Source organism: Aphis gossypii, chromosome 1 (assembly GCF_020184175.1).
Source record: "Aphis gossypii isolate Hap1 chromosome 1, ASM2018417v2, whole genome shotgun sequence".
In the NCBI taxonomy this organism is placed as follows: Eukaryota; Metazoa; Arthropoda; class Insecta; order Hemiptera; family Aphididae; genus Aphis; species Aphis gossypii.
Genome location: NC_065530.1, coordinates 62,384,256 through 62,399,250, shown reverse-complemented (window position 1 = coordinate 62,399,250; position 14,995 = coordinate 62,384,256). Strand labels below are relative to the sequence as shown.

At 24.1% G+C, this 14,995-nt stretch overlaps 1 protein-coding gene across 3 annotated transcripts; it reads right to left on the bottom strand.

Moving 5' to 3' along the window:
• Positions 1-3,997: 3,997 nt before the first annotated feature.
• Positions 3,998-9,731, bottom strand: LOC114129208 (uncharacterized). 3 transcript variants are annotated; one of them, XM_027993861.2, is made up of 5 exons: positions 9,310-9,731; positions 6,445-7,054; positions 5,172-5,240; positions 4,939-5,031; positions 3,998-4,652 (listed from the first exon to the last, which is right to left on the bottom strand). In XM_027993861.2, exons 1-5 carry the CDS (start codon positions 9,585-9,587, stop codon positions 4,509-4,511), a joined length of 1,194 nt encoding a protein of 397 aa, XP_027849662.2. In that variant the 5' UTR covers positions 9,588-9,731; the 3' UTR covers positions 3,998-4,508. The 3 variants fall into 3 exon arrangements, with proteins under 3 accessions (XP_027849662.2, XP_050053380.1, XP_050053379.1); XM_050197423.1 differs by lacking the exon at positions 6,445-7,054; XM_050197422.1 differs by lacking the exon at positions 9,310-9,731 and having other exon boundaries at positions 6,692-6,808.
• Between the last annotated feature and the right edge of the window lie 5,264 nt (positions 9,732-14,995).

Here is a 14,995-nt window from a genome sequence, read left to right as displayed (position 1 = left end):
GTTGACGTTAGATGTATACATTTCCATGAATTAATACTCAAATTACTTATATGAACTTTAGGTTTTTTAAGTATGATGTTTCTCAGGTTTTCACTATTATATGCACATATCATATTTTAACATAAAGGCATTTACATTGCAAAATTATTTAAATCAAAGAGAACACTAACTGAAGAATAGATTAATAGTTTTTATATTAACAAGAATGAATAAAATGTAATAAACATGTTATTGTTTTTATCTATAAGCATTAAGCACACATAGTTAAATTAAAAAGATTGAAAATGGTTTACACATAAGCAAAAGTGTGATAATTTAATAAATTGAAAATTCCTATTTGTTTTGTTTTATTATTTATTTACAATTTACATAACTCATTATAATTTACTTAACTGACACTGTGTATCATTGAATCAAAGATAACTCCAAAAACTTGATTAGCGGTAGGAGAGGCTAAGTATCACACCATTTTATATTATTACTTGTAGCTTATTTATACTTCATAGATAAATAGTATTATAGAATAGATATCTGGGACTGGTATACGTACATGTACATATCTATATTACCTAATCAATGATCCATGTTTCTTTTTTTTTGTAATTTTGTTTTTAACATTAAATAGTTCTTATAAATATGGTGAGGAGGCTAGCCTCACCTCTTTTACCTATTTATAATGTTATATTAATGATTTGAATAATACTATTAATGTTAATTATACAAAACTTCCATTGTAACATTTTTTAAACATTCATTTGTTTGTACATACATGATGTGATATAGATATATGGATATTCGATTCGCTTACCTAGGTGTGAGCTTAAAAACTTAGCACTACTGTAGGTATTAAAAAAAAGTTCACAAAATACAATGTACCTTAGACACCTATTTCTATTAAAATTAATTTTTAATAAAAATATGTACCTTTACATTTGATTATATTTAAATTTAAAATTTGTTTATGATATTGTTTTATTTATTTAGTTTTTCATTAATTAAGTAATATCCTTGAATTTCATGCAAACTTATGCAGCTTAAATTGTTTTAAAAATGCTTAGAAAAGGTGTTATATATTAGTTATTTGGTAGGTACCACCTACCTACTATTGATTGATGCTTATAAAATATTATATGGGTATACTTATTTTTTAACTTAAAAATCATTACATTTCCATGGAAATACTGATAATGCAATGTTAATTGATTTATAGTTACCTAATTCCTATCTTTATAACAATTAAATATTTTTTTTAAAAATGTAGGTACCTAACTACTAGCATAGTAACCATGGAAATGATAACACTTAGATTAGAAAAAATAATAAAGGTGTATTAAACCTAAATTGTATAGGTACCTTTCTACTAAATAATTGTAATATGTTTTGAAGTAAAAAACATAATATAACCTAAACTAGGGAAACACACATATTATATAATATATATTAATACTTTAAAGGTGTATATTTATTATACAGATTCATTTTATCGATATTTTATAAGTTTTAATTAAGCTTAAATGAATTTATCTATATTATGCTAGGGGAAATTTAAATTTATGAAATTATTTTTTATAAAGCTCACATATTTTTAGGAATATGCAAGATAAATAGGTACCTACTATATAAATATATGATATAGTGTTATATACTTGGAAATTTAGTATTCAAGACAAGCACCTTTTTATGATAGGTAAGTTCCTATTGCCTATCCCAGTGTCTCTATTGTATTTAAGTATTAATAATTATCTCTAATATAATTACGACTTTTTAATAATGCGTTCTTCAAGTACAACATTCATGGGTGGTCTTTCATTTGTAGCATAGTAGACATCCCAGTAATCAATAATACCAAAATGTGTAATAGCATAATGTGACCAGGTGGTATATTGTTATTTGGTTTTTAAAATTTTTTAAACTACCTTATCAAAGATATAGGGTAGGCACTTAAACGGTGTGCCTGTGTGCTATACAAGACACCATCGATTTTTTAAAATACCTAACGGAACAAAAATGTTCATAATTTATTATTTTGTATATATTTATCAATGTTTAAAATACCTTTAATAATATTAAATTAAATTATTCATATATTTCCAAGTTTGATAGTCGATAATGACATGAAAAGTTAAAAGTTTATAAAAATAATATTATCATATTTATTAATATATATTATATGTTTGTCATCATCTTGGAATTGAACCGGACGTTTAATTACTTATTGATCAAAACCGATTAAATTGACAAAAAATATATTAAATAATCATTATTTTTCTAAAAAACGTACTGAAGAAATATGTTGTGAAAAAAGATGTATTTCTACTAATCTGACTCTCCAGCGGTAATTGCCCCTCATACTGTGGTAGGCTTTATAGGGTTTAGATTTTGGAGATCTTATTTAGTCAATACATCTTTCGACCGACCCATTGCATTGCTAATAGTGATTTGCTAATTTTATAGATATTTAAATATTATTTTGTTTATTCTCTAGGTAATGAATTAAAATATAAACGATTACTGCTATATTATTATAATATACTAGTAAACTAGTTATCCCCGGTGCACTTTGTTTACCCATTAAAAATGCCATGTCTAATTTGTTTTATTTTAAAAATTATAAGAAATCATTACTTATAAAGTTATAAATGAATATGAACTTCTAAGGAGATGTAGATTTGTAAACAAAAATATATAAAAAATATAATCACTTACCTATTAGATATAATATTACATTTGCGCTATTACCTTCCTCCTGATCGTTAGAGGACTCTCGAGGTTATAATCGAGAATATGATCAAGTACACCATTAAAGATCAGTAATAGAATATTGGTGAATAAATTATGAAAAAATAATATAGATTAGTCTCATACACCTTAGGTACTTTACTCGCAGCTATATTTGTTTTTTGCCATGGTTTTAATAAGGCAATACAGCCAATATGGGTTAGGTAAAATGCTTAAAATACTCGAATCCAAATGAATACAATACTGATATATTTCATTGAAAAGAAAACGCCCAGTTGTCGCTAGCAGAATCCGGTGTGGTTGATATGGCTAGTGCGCGTGCACTGATGAGAAGATACGAAATGATTAAGCCCGCCAGAGTTACAGCCTTACAGGCATGTAAGTGTCGAAGGTGTTGAAGTGAATAATATACCTAAAAGGTGATTTTTTTTGAAGTATTAATAGTTTATCCGTAGATGTTAAAATATTTTCGTCTTTACCTTGCATATCATAATATTTATACCAGCGTATAGTGAACCCGAATCCCAATGATGGATACATTTGATGAAAGGTATAATTAAAAAAAAAAATAATGGTTTACCGAAATTTCTTCCCGTGTTATATTTTCAGACACGACCTTTATCATATAACGTACCTATTCTATAAATGATTTTTTAACACCGTTGCTTTGCGTTAAGGAATTGTGTTTGCACTTTTGCAGATACGCTGACTTGTAGGTTTTACTTATAAATTGTTTAATATTTGCCATTAGTTCTCAACTAGTAATTATTTTTAGTATTTAATCACTTTATAAATCATAAGGAGTACCGGCGTACCGCAACTAAATTTTATTTTAAATTATCATCAATCAAAGTATAAATAATAAATTTTTATTTTAATACTTCATCCACCTTGCCTTTAAATTTGAAAAGTCTGTTATATTACCTAAAGATAGCTCTTTAGTGGGTACAATGATGTTCTGCAATTTTTTTTAACTGCAATATTTGATAATCAGTAGTGTACCTATTATAGTTAGTTTAATTTATTTTCTAACACTAAACTACATTTCCGTGAATACATTAAAACTGCACTATCAATTATGTTATAAATACTAAAATACCTAATTCCTATCTTAAAACAATTTGAATATTAGCGGAACAAAACATAATTTTTGTAATTCTAGTAAAAATAAAAGTAGTTTAGTTTTTTCTTTTTCAAATAAATATTTAATTATTACAACAAGTATATGTATATATTATGAACTATATATAATCACTACATCTACACATTCTTTGAAATGCAAAGCTAATTTAAAACAATTTATTGTAATTTAGTATTCAGGGTAAATGGTAGGTAATGCATAATCATTAATCACTTAGATTTTAACATATTTTTGTAGGTACTTAGGTATCTACTAATTAAATGTAATATGTTTTGAAATAAAATGAATAGGTAACATAAACTAGACAAATACACACACACATACAGATAGTATATAAATGTAAGAAAAAGCTAAACTAATAATAACAATAGACTAATTAGTAATTATCTTGAAAAATAATATATTTTTTGTACATCATTATTTTATAATTTTTCTTATTGATTATCATTAAGACTAAATTAATTTATCTATATTATGCTATTACACATTTACATGTATGATAACTAATCAAATTATTTTTTATAATGTTTACTAATTTTAAGGAATAGGCAAAATAGATACTTAAGTTATATACTATAATGTTTATGTATTTAAGAAACGAAATTATATATGATACCTACTGCCAATCTCAGTTTCTGTAGTGTGTTTTGATATCAAGATTTTTCCAGCGACTATTAATAATTTTAAATATTCCATTCTTTAAGTACAATATCCAAGGGTGGTCTTTCATTTGTATCATAGTAGAGATGGCAGTGATCAGTAATACTATAATCTGTAATAGCATAATGTAATCAAATGATATACCTATTAATATTTTCTGTTATTATTCAGTTTTCTTTATTTCCTGAAATAATCGTGTAAATAAAACGCGTGCTATTTTAAAAAACAAAATCAAGTTTTTAGTTTAATGGAACAAAAGACGTTTATAATATTATATTGTTCACACAAGAGTATTTATTAGGCATCTCTATAAAAAACTTAACGCATATAATATTTGTTTAAATTTAGTTTAAAATTTCGATAATTATATATTCTTAATAGTACAGTTATATACTTACCGACATCGTTAATTTTAAATCGAAATTGAAAAATCCAAATGCTGTTAATTCGTTTGGTTCATAAACTATTATCTGATGCATGAATGTTTTAATCTATTTGATTAACGATGGTTGTTTAAAGAGGCCAAAAAACAAACAGTGATAACAAATTAGTTAATCCAAAAAGTATAAATATTTAACTTTAGCTTAAATAAATATTATGAATTTTATGCAAGATTTATTTTAGTATTCACTTGTAATTTAATATCAACAGTCGTTTCAGAAATCCGATTCAATCGCAAATATGAAATAATTCTTCTTTTCTGAAAAAAATGAAATAAAACATATTATTGCGATGTTTAATAATCGAAAAAATAATAATATGTTGAATAATTCATACTGAATAATATTTTTAAAATCGTGTTTGTTTGAAATTAAAATCTTCATATAATAGTATAAAAAAAACCAAACATAAATTATATTATTTTTTTGTATTACCTACTTTAGGTATTTAAATAAATTTATTTAGTATTTAAAAAAAATAAAGTAACACGATGCAATTCGAAAAAAAAATTAGCAATAAATAGTAATTATAATCGTTTAGTTATTTAAAAACACGATGTCTAGTGTACCGCTCTGCTATACATTAGGTGCCGCGTGGATCACTGTTATTATATACAGGAATGTTCAATTTGAATTCAATGATAGGTATCATTGTATACGAAAAACGATTCTGAACGAAGATGATTTGTCAGCCTAGGATATATATATAATGTATAAAATATATTATATTTTAAATCAGGTTGTGAAAAAGGTAGCTTGTGTTTTATGACCTAAATACCCCAAAATTAAATCTTGTGCAGAAAATGCTAATTTAAACAATTGATGTATATGTTTCAAGTTTCTACGACTAGTAATTTTTAACAATCACAAAAATCTAAAATTATTTGATACTGAATTGTTATTTTACGCATGAATCTTTTACAAAATATTTAATATTTTCAACTCTCAGCTACTTATACAACATTTTTTATAAATTACAAAAGTAACTTGAAAACTATCATGATTTTGAAATATTTAGTATAAAAAGTTTAAATTTAAACGTATGTAAAAAAAAATTGTGATAAACGATTTTATAATAACGACTTATAAGAAAACATGTATTAAATATTTAAGTTTTTTTGGGATCCAAAAGTTTTTTGATTGTCTATAAATAGCTAAAAAAAAATAGGTAGAATATTTTTAATTTATCCGTGTATAGATAACGCTAATATAAACATTTGGTGAAAATTTCAAGTAATTACTGAGATAAGTTTTTGAGTTACAATAACACAAAAAAAACTTTTTTCCCATTTTTTTTTTTTTGATACCTGTTGGAAAATTATTGCTTTTTATTATCGGAAAACACCCCTGGAGTTTTAAATTGAAGCATTAATTCGGCAAAAAAAAGTACTTCATTGTAATATCAATACATTTATCACTTCGTTCAGAATCTGAAAAGAGAAATATTTTAATAATAATACAAACCTCTTGAATGACCCACGATGTGACGTAGATGATTGAAATCATGTCAAAAATATGTATTGGGTAGAATATAAATGGAAAATAATCATTTCCCAAAAATTCCCAATATATTGTAATAAAAAATGTATCGATTAAAGCGTGGGTAAAAGTAAATGTAAAATGCATTAATAACACCGGTCCGTAACCCAAACTAAACAATCTAAGCAATTCAGAAAGTTCAGCATGCAACAATCGAATACGTTCTACTAACATTGTCATCTCTGAAGTTGTCCGTACCCCTGGCAATTCGATTAGCCTGAAAGGTAAGCATTTCCATAATCTATTCAATTCACAAAACCGGTGGCCTAGGTTACTAAGATAATAAAGCGATGTAATCATAACTACGAAGGTAATAACATCTGGCGAATGAAACAAGAATTTTGTATACAGAGAAAAGTCTTTATTTCCATTGCCACGTAGGTTAAAAATAAAAATTTGACAATACATAAAAAACAAGATAAAAGAAGCACAACAAATATTCCAAAATTTTTTACTTTTCGAGTACACTTTAACATGATAATATGAATTTAATAAAAACAGTTTGCGGTCGAATTCGATAATACCGTTAATAAACCTGAAATTAAAAATATAATAACATTAATTTATATTATATACAATTAATTGGAATTTTTACAGCTAATACATAGTAAGTTTTTATTTAATCTTACTACATTGTTTTTTAATTTTTAGTTATAACAAAACTACAAAATAATTTTTTTCGATAATAGGTTTGCGTAAAATGTCTTTACTCAAACCTTTTACTTTAACTATAATTATAATTTTCAACCAGACACTATCTTCAATGTTGAAAATCGTAGTATATGTACAACTATATATAGAATTGCAACTGATGACAGACATACAAAAAAATTTGTAAAATCTCTATAGTTTCATTATATACTATCACCAACAAAATATTATAAGATTAAATTTGTTTTTAGTTCAAAACTATAATCAATTCTACAGGTATTTTATAAAATAATTCCATTAAATGAATAGCATGGTAACTTTCATTGTTTTGTATTTCTGATTATCCTTATAAGAGTATAATACATAATTAATTGTTAGACATAAAGAAGTAAATAGTTACAATAACTTATGGTTTCTATCGCCTATAATACTTATTATGATCGAAATTTTAGAAATTTCCTCAAAGTTATATTATAATTGTTACGAAAATACAAAATATTTAGTTCTATTTAATGTTTTACTAGGTTGGACATTAAAAACAGTAGATAGGTACAATTGAATATAATTGCTCTTGAGATTTAGAAGTATTGTAATATATTTAAGTATATGTTTTACTTTCTGTAAGTAACAACCTTAAAAATGTGAATATGTGATACAACTTTTTTAAGTTTCTAATAAGTTGTTTTTTTAGAAATAAAAAATATTAAAAATACTTAATCAAAATTTGCTTTATAAGTGTTGAACTTAATTTTTTTACAACATTCATCAAATTAAAATAATTTACAAACTATTTAGTTGCTAAAAATTTAAAATTTTTAAAAATTAAACAACTAATACACCATATTTAATGAAAACCTAATTTTATATTTAATGAGACTTTTTACAAAATTTTAAAATACATTAATTATACAATGTTTATCAAATTTTTATTAAATTACTATTTATTATTCTATTATACTTATAACAAAAGTTAATTTTTAAAGAATTTAAACAATTTTATAACATTGTATTTTTTACTATATAATATATTCATATAGTGCAATTTTACAAGTTATTTCATAGAAGATATTTATACTTCCAATACATTTACATCGTTCTCCATTATATTATATGACAAATGTTATAATAATATTATAATAACTACTGTATAATTCCACAACATACTCCGTTTACTTTTTAGTATGAAAAATTAGCTCAATCTACTGTATTACTAATTAATTTTTAATATATGTAGTTAAAATGTTAAATCAATAAAAATACATAAGATATCCTTTAAAATATTTAAATATATAATGATAAACTGTCTAAGTACAAAATAATTTTTCAATTCAAATTCAATCTAAATGTTATACTTTATTACAGCGGCGATCATGTGAAACGTGTATCATAATGATCATAATATTATTTATAATACTATCCTACTAGTTAGAAATTATTATTTATATTGACAATAACTAATAAGTCTAATAATCCCTTTTTTATTTATTTAATTGCAAAGAATATAAATATGAATGAGCAATGAGCATATTATAATGTATAACACATTCATTAGTTATATAATATATGTACCTTGGGTTATAATTTATAAATACCTACTTTGGATTCCATAATTTTAAATATGTAAATAAATAAAGAAATTGTAAATACTTATATTTTACATGTATAATAATATTAATTACTCCAAAGAGTTTTTAAATTAATTAATAAAATATTAACTTTCACTGTGATATTCAAATTGAATATGTTATAAACATTAAAAAATAAAGTTATGTATTATAGTTCACAAATAAAAGAAAACAGACGAAATTTGAAGTTTAACTGTAGTAAAGTATGATAATAATACAGTAGGTATATTTTTTGATTATTTATTTAAAAATATAGCATTTTATATCCAAAATATTTTAAGCAATATTTTCCTGAAAATATGGTATAATCAAATTAATGGGTGATTGAGCAGCCATAAGCCCATACATAATTGTCTCACTAGAAAAAAGTTTCGCCAAGTATCTCATTCTCCCTCTTAGTAAAAAATATATAGTGCCTCTATACTGGTTATATATATATCCATTACATTATTACATAATTAATATTACTTGTAAATTAAAATATTATAAACATATACATCTTAGTAACTCATACTTTATCATCCATTTCTCCGATATTCTTGCTGCAATGACAATAGCCCAATATTTAATAATATTAAAATGACATATTAGGTATCTTAATCCCACGTTGAAAATTACATGATAACTAATAATTAAGTACACAAACATTCGAATCAATTCAAGAAATAACAGATACGTTAATTTAAAATTCCGGTACAATAATCCAGATTCCATTACACAACAATAATTAATTAATCCAACTATTTTAGATACATTTATAAAAAGATTTAGTGTTTCCTTAAATTCATTCATTATTTCATAAAATTTACTTATAAAGGCGACTGTAAGACAGTTAAAACATCAATTTTACAAAAATATACAACTTTTTACATCATTGCGTTAACAGCTGGAGCCAGTTACAATTTAATTTAATATCATCATCGGGGTTTGAGTGTGTAGCCGTTCTCTTAAAACTGATAAGAGCTGAGAAAAAAAAGAAAAACTTGTTCAGATCATGTATACCAACACTAAAACATAAATTCCCTACACCGTTACCATAATGACATTACCAACATAAAAATGTATAAAACTTATATTTTATGTATTTGTATTCAGTATTGACATATAAGTGTCATATTATGTATGCAATGCTACAAATAATTAATATTCATGCAATATTATTATTATTATTCATGTACTGATTACAGAATTAAATATTAATAATGTATGCGTTTAAAAATTGACATTATGTACAATTCAATCCTTATACCTAATCGAAAATAAATTATTAATACAAACAATATACATTCTCAAAACAAAAATAATTTTTGTTAATGTTTCTGCTATATATTTTATTGGACATGACAGTTAAACTGTCATGATTGTAATAGCACAAATTTTAATTAAAAAAAAAAAAAAATCATCAATACTTACTACGGTGGTATAAAATAAGTATATTTCAGCCAAGCAATAGCAGTGATGAAAGTAGTCAATACATAATATTTAAACTAAAAAAAAATACATGACAAATCATTATTGAGTATTGTATTACGCATCGTGTAGGCGTGTTATACGAACTTACCTATAGGTTAAATTATTTAGCTATATAGTTACCTATTGCTTATAAAGGTAATCTCGAGTTATCTACCTAGTTATTTATCTTGTGTGTATGTCGTATTAATACGAACACTCAACGTCACACGTTTATAGATTATAATAAACAATAACACTAAAATATAATAATATACATAAAAGTATTTATCGTGTCTATTCGTTGACGTTATTATTATTAATTTTAAATACAATATTTACGTAAATTAGATTTTATTTGTATTATAAAATTACTAAAACATAATAAATTTTATTTATTATATTAAAATTTTTAATTTGTTTAAGGAATCGTTATATTTATTAATTTGTTAATTAATTAAGTAAAGTCCTTGGATTTTAAGCAAACCTATGCAGCTTAACAATAAAAAAATGTTTAGGATAGGTACTAAACATTAGGTATTTGGTAGATACGATCTGTTTATTGATGATTTTTAAATAGAAGTTACTATATTTTTTTCTTAGCTCTAAAATCACTAAATTTCCATGAAAATATTGATATTACAATGTCAATTGATTTACAATTACCTAATTCCTACCTTAAAACAATTAAATATTTTTAAAAAATGTACTAACATAGTAGTCTATAATATAGTCAATAGTCATGGTAAATGGTAACACATGGATATGGAGAAATAATGAAGGTGCATTATACCTACGTAAATTTTATAAGTATATTTCTACTTAATAATTGTAATATGTTTTGAAGTAAAAACATATGACCTAAACTAGGGAAACACTAATATATATTAATATGTTGAAGGTGTACATTTATAAATTACAGTATCAAAAACCTAAACAAATAATAACAAGACGAGTTATTTTAAAATATACACTGAACCAAAAATAACGATCAATTTTAATAAATATATTTTATCAAACGTTAATAAATATATTCTATTCACATGATAAAAGATGTTATTTACATGATGAAACAAATATTATATCGATTGAAAATTTATGAAATTAATAATTCCATTTATTTTTATTTTATGGGGTTTTATAAATATTATAAAAATGATTTATTGAAATGATAAAGTATAATTATAAAATTTAATAAAATATATTATTGCATGTAAAAAAATATTTTCATATTAATGAACTACATAGTTATTTTGATAAATTATAATGTTGTTTTAATAATGGTGTATAGTATTTTCATAAGAATTGTTTTTATAAATACTTAACAAATTATATAATAGAGTTTATAAAAAAGTTATTATTATTAAAGTATTAAAATATTGAGTAAGTGGATTTGCATATAGGGTCTACAAAGAATTTATCAATTTAAACAATTTTGTATTATCGTAATAAAATTATGATAGACTATGGTTTATTTATACACACGCTCGCATGGATTTTCCAGAAATGATAATATCGGCGCGTCTGGTCTATGGCGTCTTCCATCACCGCCATCCGCACAACCATAGTATTGTGTATGAAACTATGAACTGACGTATAATATTAATTTTATGCTCCTTAGTCTTTACAATGTTTTCAGTGTTTAACAGTTTTACATAGTGCTTCATTTCCTCGTTAATTTATTTAATCATATTGTATTTATGGTGTTGTTTTTAAAATCATAAGATTTATGATTATTTATATTATTTAAAAAAAAAAGAATAATTCAATCAGCTATAATATTGGTAAGTATAGTTTATATTATTTATCTACCTATATAATATTATATTTTGATAGCGTTTGAATTGTATTAACTCATATTTCTGATGTATAAAATAGTAACAGTCGCTTAAGAAAATGATTTGTTTTATTTGTCATGAATATTTTGAAAATTTTACATCTCTAACTGTTCATTTTAAGATTTTTCACTCGTTGACATCTTTTAGTACTTATGTATGTTGCGAAAACACGTGCTCTCAAACCTTTTCTTCACTAGCAAAGTTTAAAAGACATATTACTAATAAACATGGAGAAAATTCCCAAATTTTATGTCCCGATCAAACCGCTATACCCTCCACAAGTACATGTACATTTAATAAATCGATTAATTATACAAAAAATGATAATTATACTGATGATACTCATTTAAAAAATATCAATGTAGTGGATACCCCGGTAGATATTAATTTTGATTTAAATAAATCTATTAATCATCTTTATAAATCAGCTATTGAATTTATTATGAACTTACATAGCAATAATAATTTTACATTTAAAGACATATTAATAATTCAAACTGGCCTTAGAGATAAGCTATTAAAACCACTGGCTGTAATTCATAAAAAAATAGTTGAGTGTGAAATTAAAGATGTTTTAGTTAAGGGTAAATTTAATCAATTTTCTTCTGTCTTGTCAGACCCATTTAAACATTGTAGTAGTGAATATAGTTTAATCAAATGGTTGAAACAAAATGATTATATTGAAAACGTTAAACAATTTACTATAAATAATCAAATTGATATTGTCCAACATGATGGATATGCTAGGTACGACGAATCAGTAACTAAAGGAGTTTTGTTACCCCTTAGGTTTCAATTTCGAAAGTTTCTAGAGTTTGGTGATAATTTTAAAAATATGTACGATAACTTAATAAAATACAATCAAAATAATGATAACACAATATGTAATTTTATTCAATGTGATGTTTGGAAACAAAAAGTAAACTCTTTTCAAGATAAAATTGTGTTTCCATTTTTTCTTTATGCAGATGATATTGAAATTAATAACCCTTTGGGTTCTCATGCAAATTATCAGTCAATAACTGCTATCTATTACAACTTTCCTTTAAATGAAAATAATTCTGCTTTATATAATATATTTGTTGCTTCTTTAGTTAAATCAGTAGATTTCAAAGAATTTGGAAATAACTTATGTTTGATAAATCTAATAAATGAAATCAATTTTCTTGAAACTGAAGGTATAATAGTAAAAACTCCACATGGTGATTTAAAAATATATTTTGTCTTAGGATTAGTGTTGGGTGACAATTTAGGAGTAAACACTCTTTTAGAATTCAGTAAGTCATTTTCTGCTAACTACTTCTGTCGTTTTTGCAAGGCTCATAAGTCAATAACAAAACACATGTCTGTAGAAGATAGAAATTTAATTCGAACAATTGACAATTATTCAGTAGATGTTTCAACAAATAACTTCAAAGAAACTGGGATATATAAAGAGTCTATTCTTAATAGGATAAAAAGTTTTCATGTGACCAATAATTATTGTGTTGATATCATGCACGATTTGTTTGAGGGAGTTTGCCATTATAATATGTGTCACATAATTAAATATTATACAGAAACAGTAAAATTATTTTCTTTAGAAACCCTTAACAATAGAAAGACTACATTTAACTATGGGTCTTTAGAAGTAGGCAACTGTTCACCACCGATTTTAGATTCTCACGTCCAACATTTTCGTTTGAAAATGTCTGCAAAAGAAATGTGGACATTTGTACATTTTTTTTCGTTGATGTTGGGAGATTTCATACCTTACGATGACGAAGTTTGGAAGTTTTTTACTACTTTTTTAAAAATCATTGACATTTTATTATCATGTACATTCACTGAAAATGCCATTGTTTCACTTCAAAGTTTAATTAAAGAACATAACGAAAATTATGTTCTTCTATTTAATGATTCCCTAAAACCTAAACACCATTTCCTTGTACATTATCCCTCAATTATAAGACAATCAGGTCCTCCACGACATTTCTGGTGTTTTCGATTTGAGGCTAAACATAGAGAGTTAAAAACTTATGCTCGTGTAACTTCCTCTCGAAAGAATATAACGCTTTCTATATCTAAAAAATGTCAGCTTAAATTTTCTAATTTCTTAATAAACTCTTTCAATTCAGTTATAATTTGTGAAGATAAACATAAACAAATTCCCGATGAAGCTGTTGAACATGAAATCCATAAAATTATTAATTTAAGACCAATTGATTATTCTATGTATAGTGAAGTTCAGTATAAAGGCACTACTTATAAAACAAAATTGTATTTAAGTAGATTTATAAATAATACAATGTTCATGTTTGAAATCAAATCAGTTCTTATTACAACTAATAACCAAATATTAATATTAGCAACTCAAATTGCCTTAAACTATTTTTCTACACATTACCAGGCTTATGAAGTACCTGACAATTTGCAAATAGTTGATGAATTCGCATTAGTTAATATTAATGAATTTAGTGGACCCCCCATTAATATTATTAAAACATCTACATTTAAGACGTTTATACGTTTAAAAGAATTTTTTTAATTTATATGTATACTTAGATTCCTAAAAAAAAAAAAATAAAGGACTAAACTAACAAGTAACTACTAAAGGTACTTGTTAATTACTATAGTTAATATTATTTCACTGTTTAAATAAAATCAATTAATAAATTCAATCACATACCTACCTAATTCATTGAACCATTAAATATTTAGTATATTAGTACCTATGTTAATATTTATATATATTTTTTTTATGCAATTTCTTAAGTTTTTACTTCATTATTCAATGTTTTTTTTCTTAGTTGAAAACATTATAATAACCTATCTTAATTAATATATATGTGTGTGTGTGTGTGTGTGTGTGTGTGTGTACCTACTGTGTTTGTTATTTACTATTATTTTTATGTTTTATAATTTATTGTTCTT

Bases quoted from the DNA above. Each gene is read 5' to 3' on its own strand.
- LOC114129208 (XM_027993861.2), bottom strand. From the start codon at position 9,587: ATGAATGAATTTAAGGAAACACTAAATCTTTTTATAAATGTATCTAAA. The intron at 5,032-5,171 runs GTGAATACTAAA...TTAATCAAATAG, and splicing joins CTGTTGATATTAAATTACAA to ATTAAAACATTCATGCATCA. The intron at 4,653-4,938 runs GTAAGTATATAA...ATGCTATTACAG, and splicing joins ATTTAAAATTAACGATGTCG to ATTATAGTATTACTGATCAC.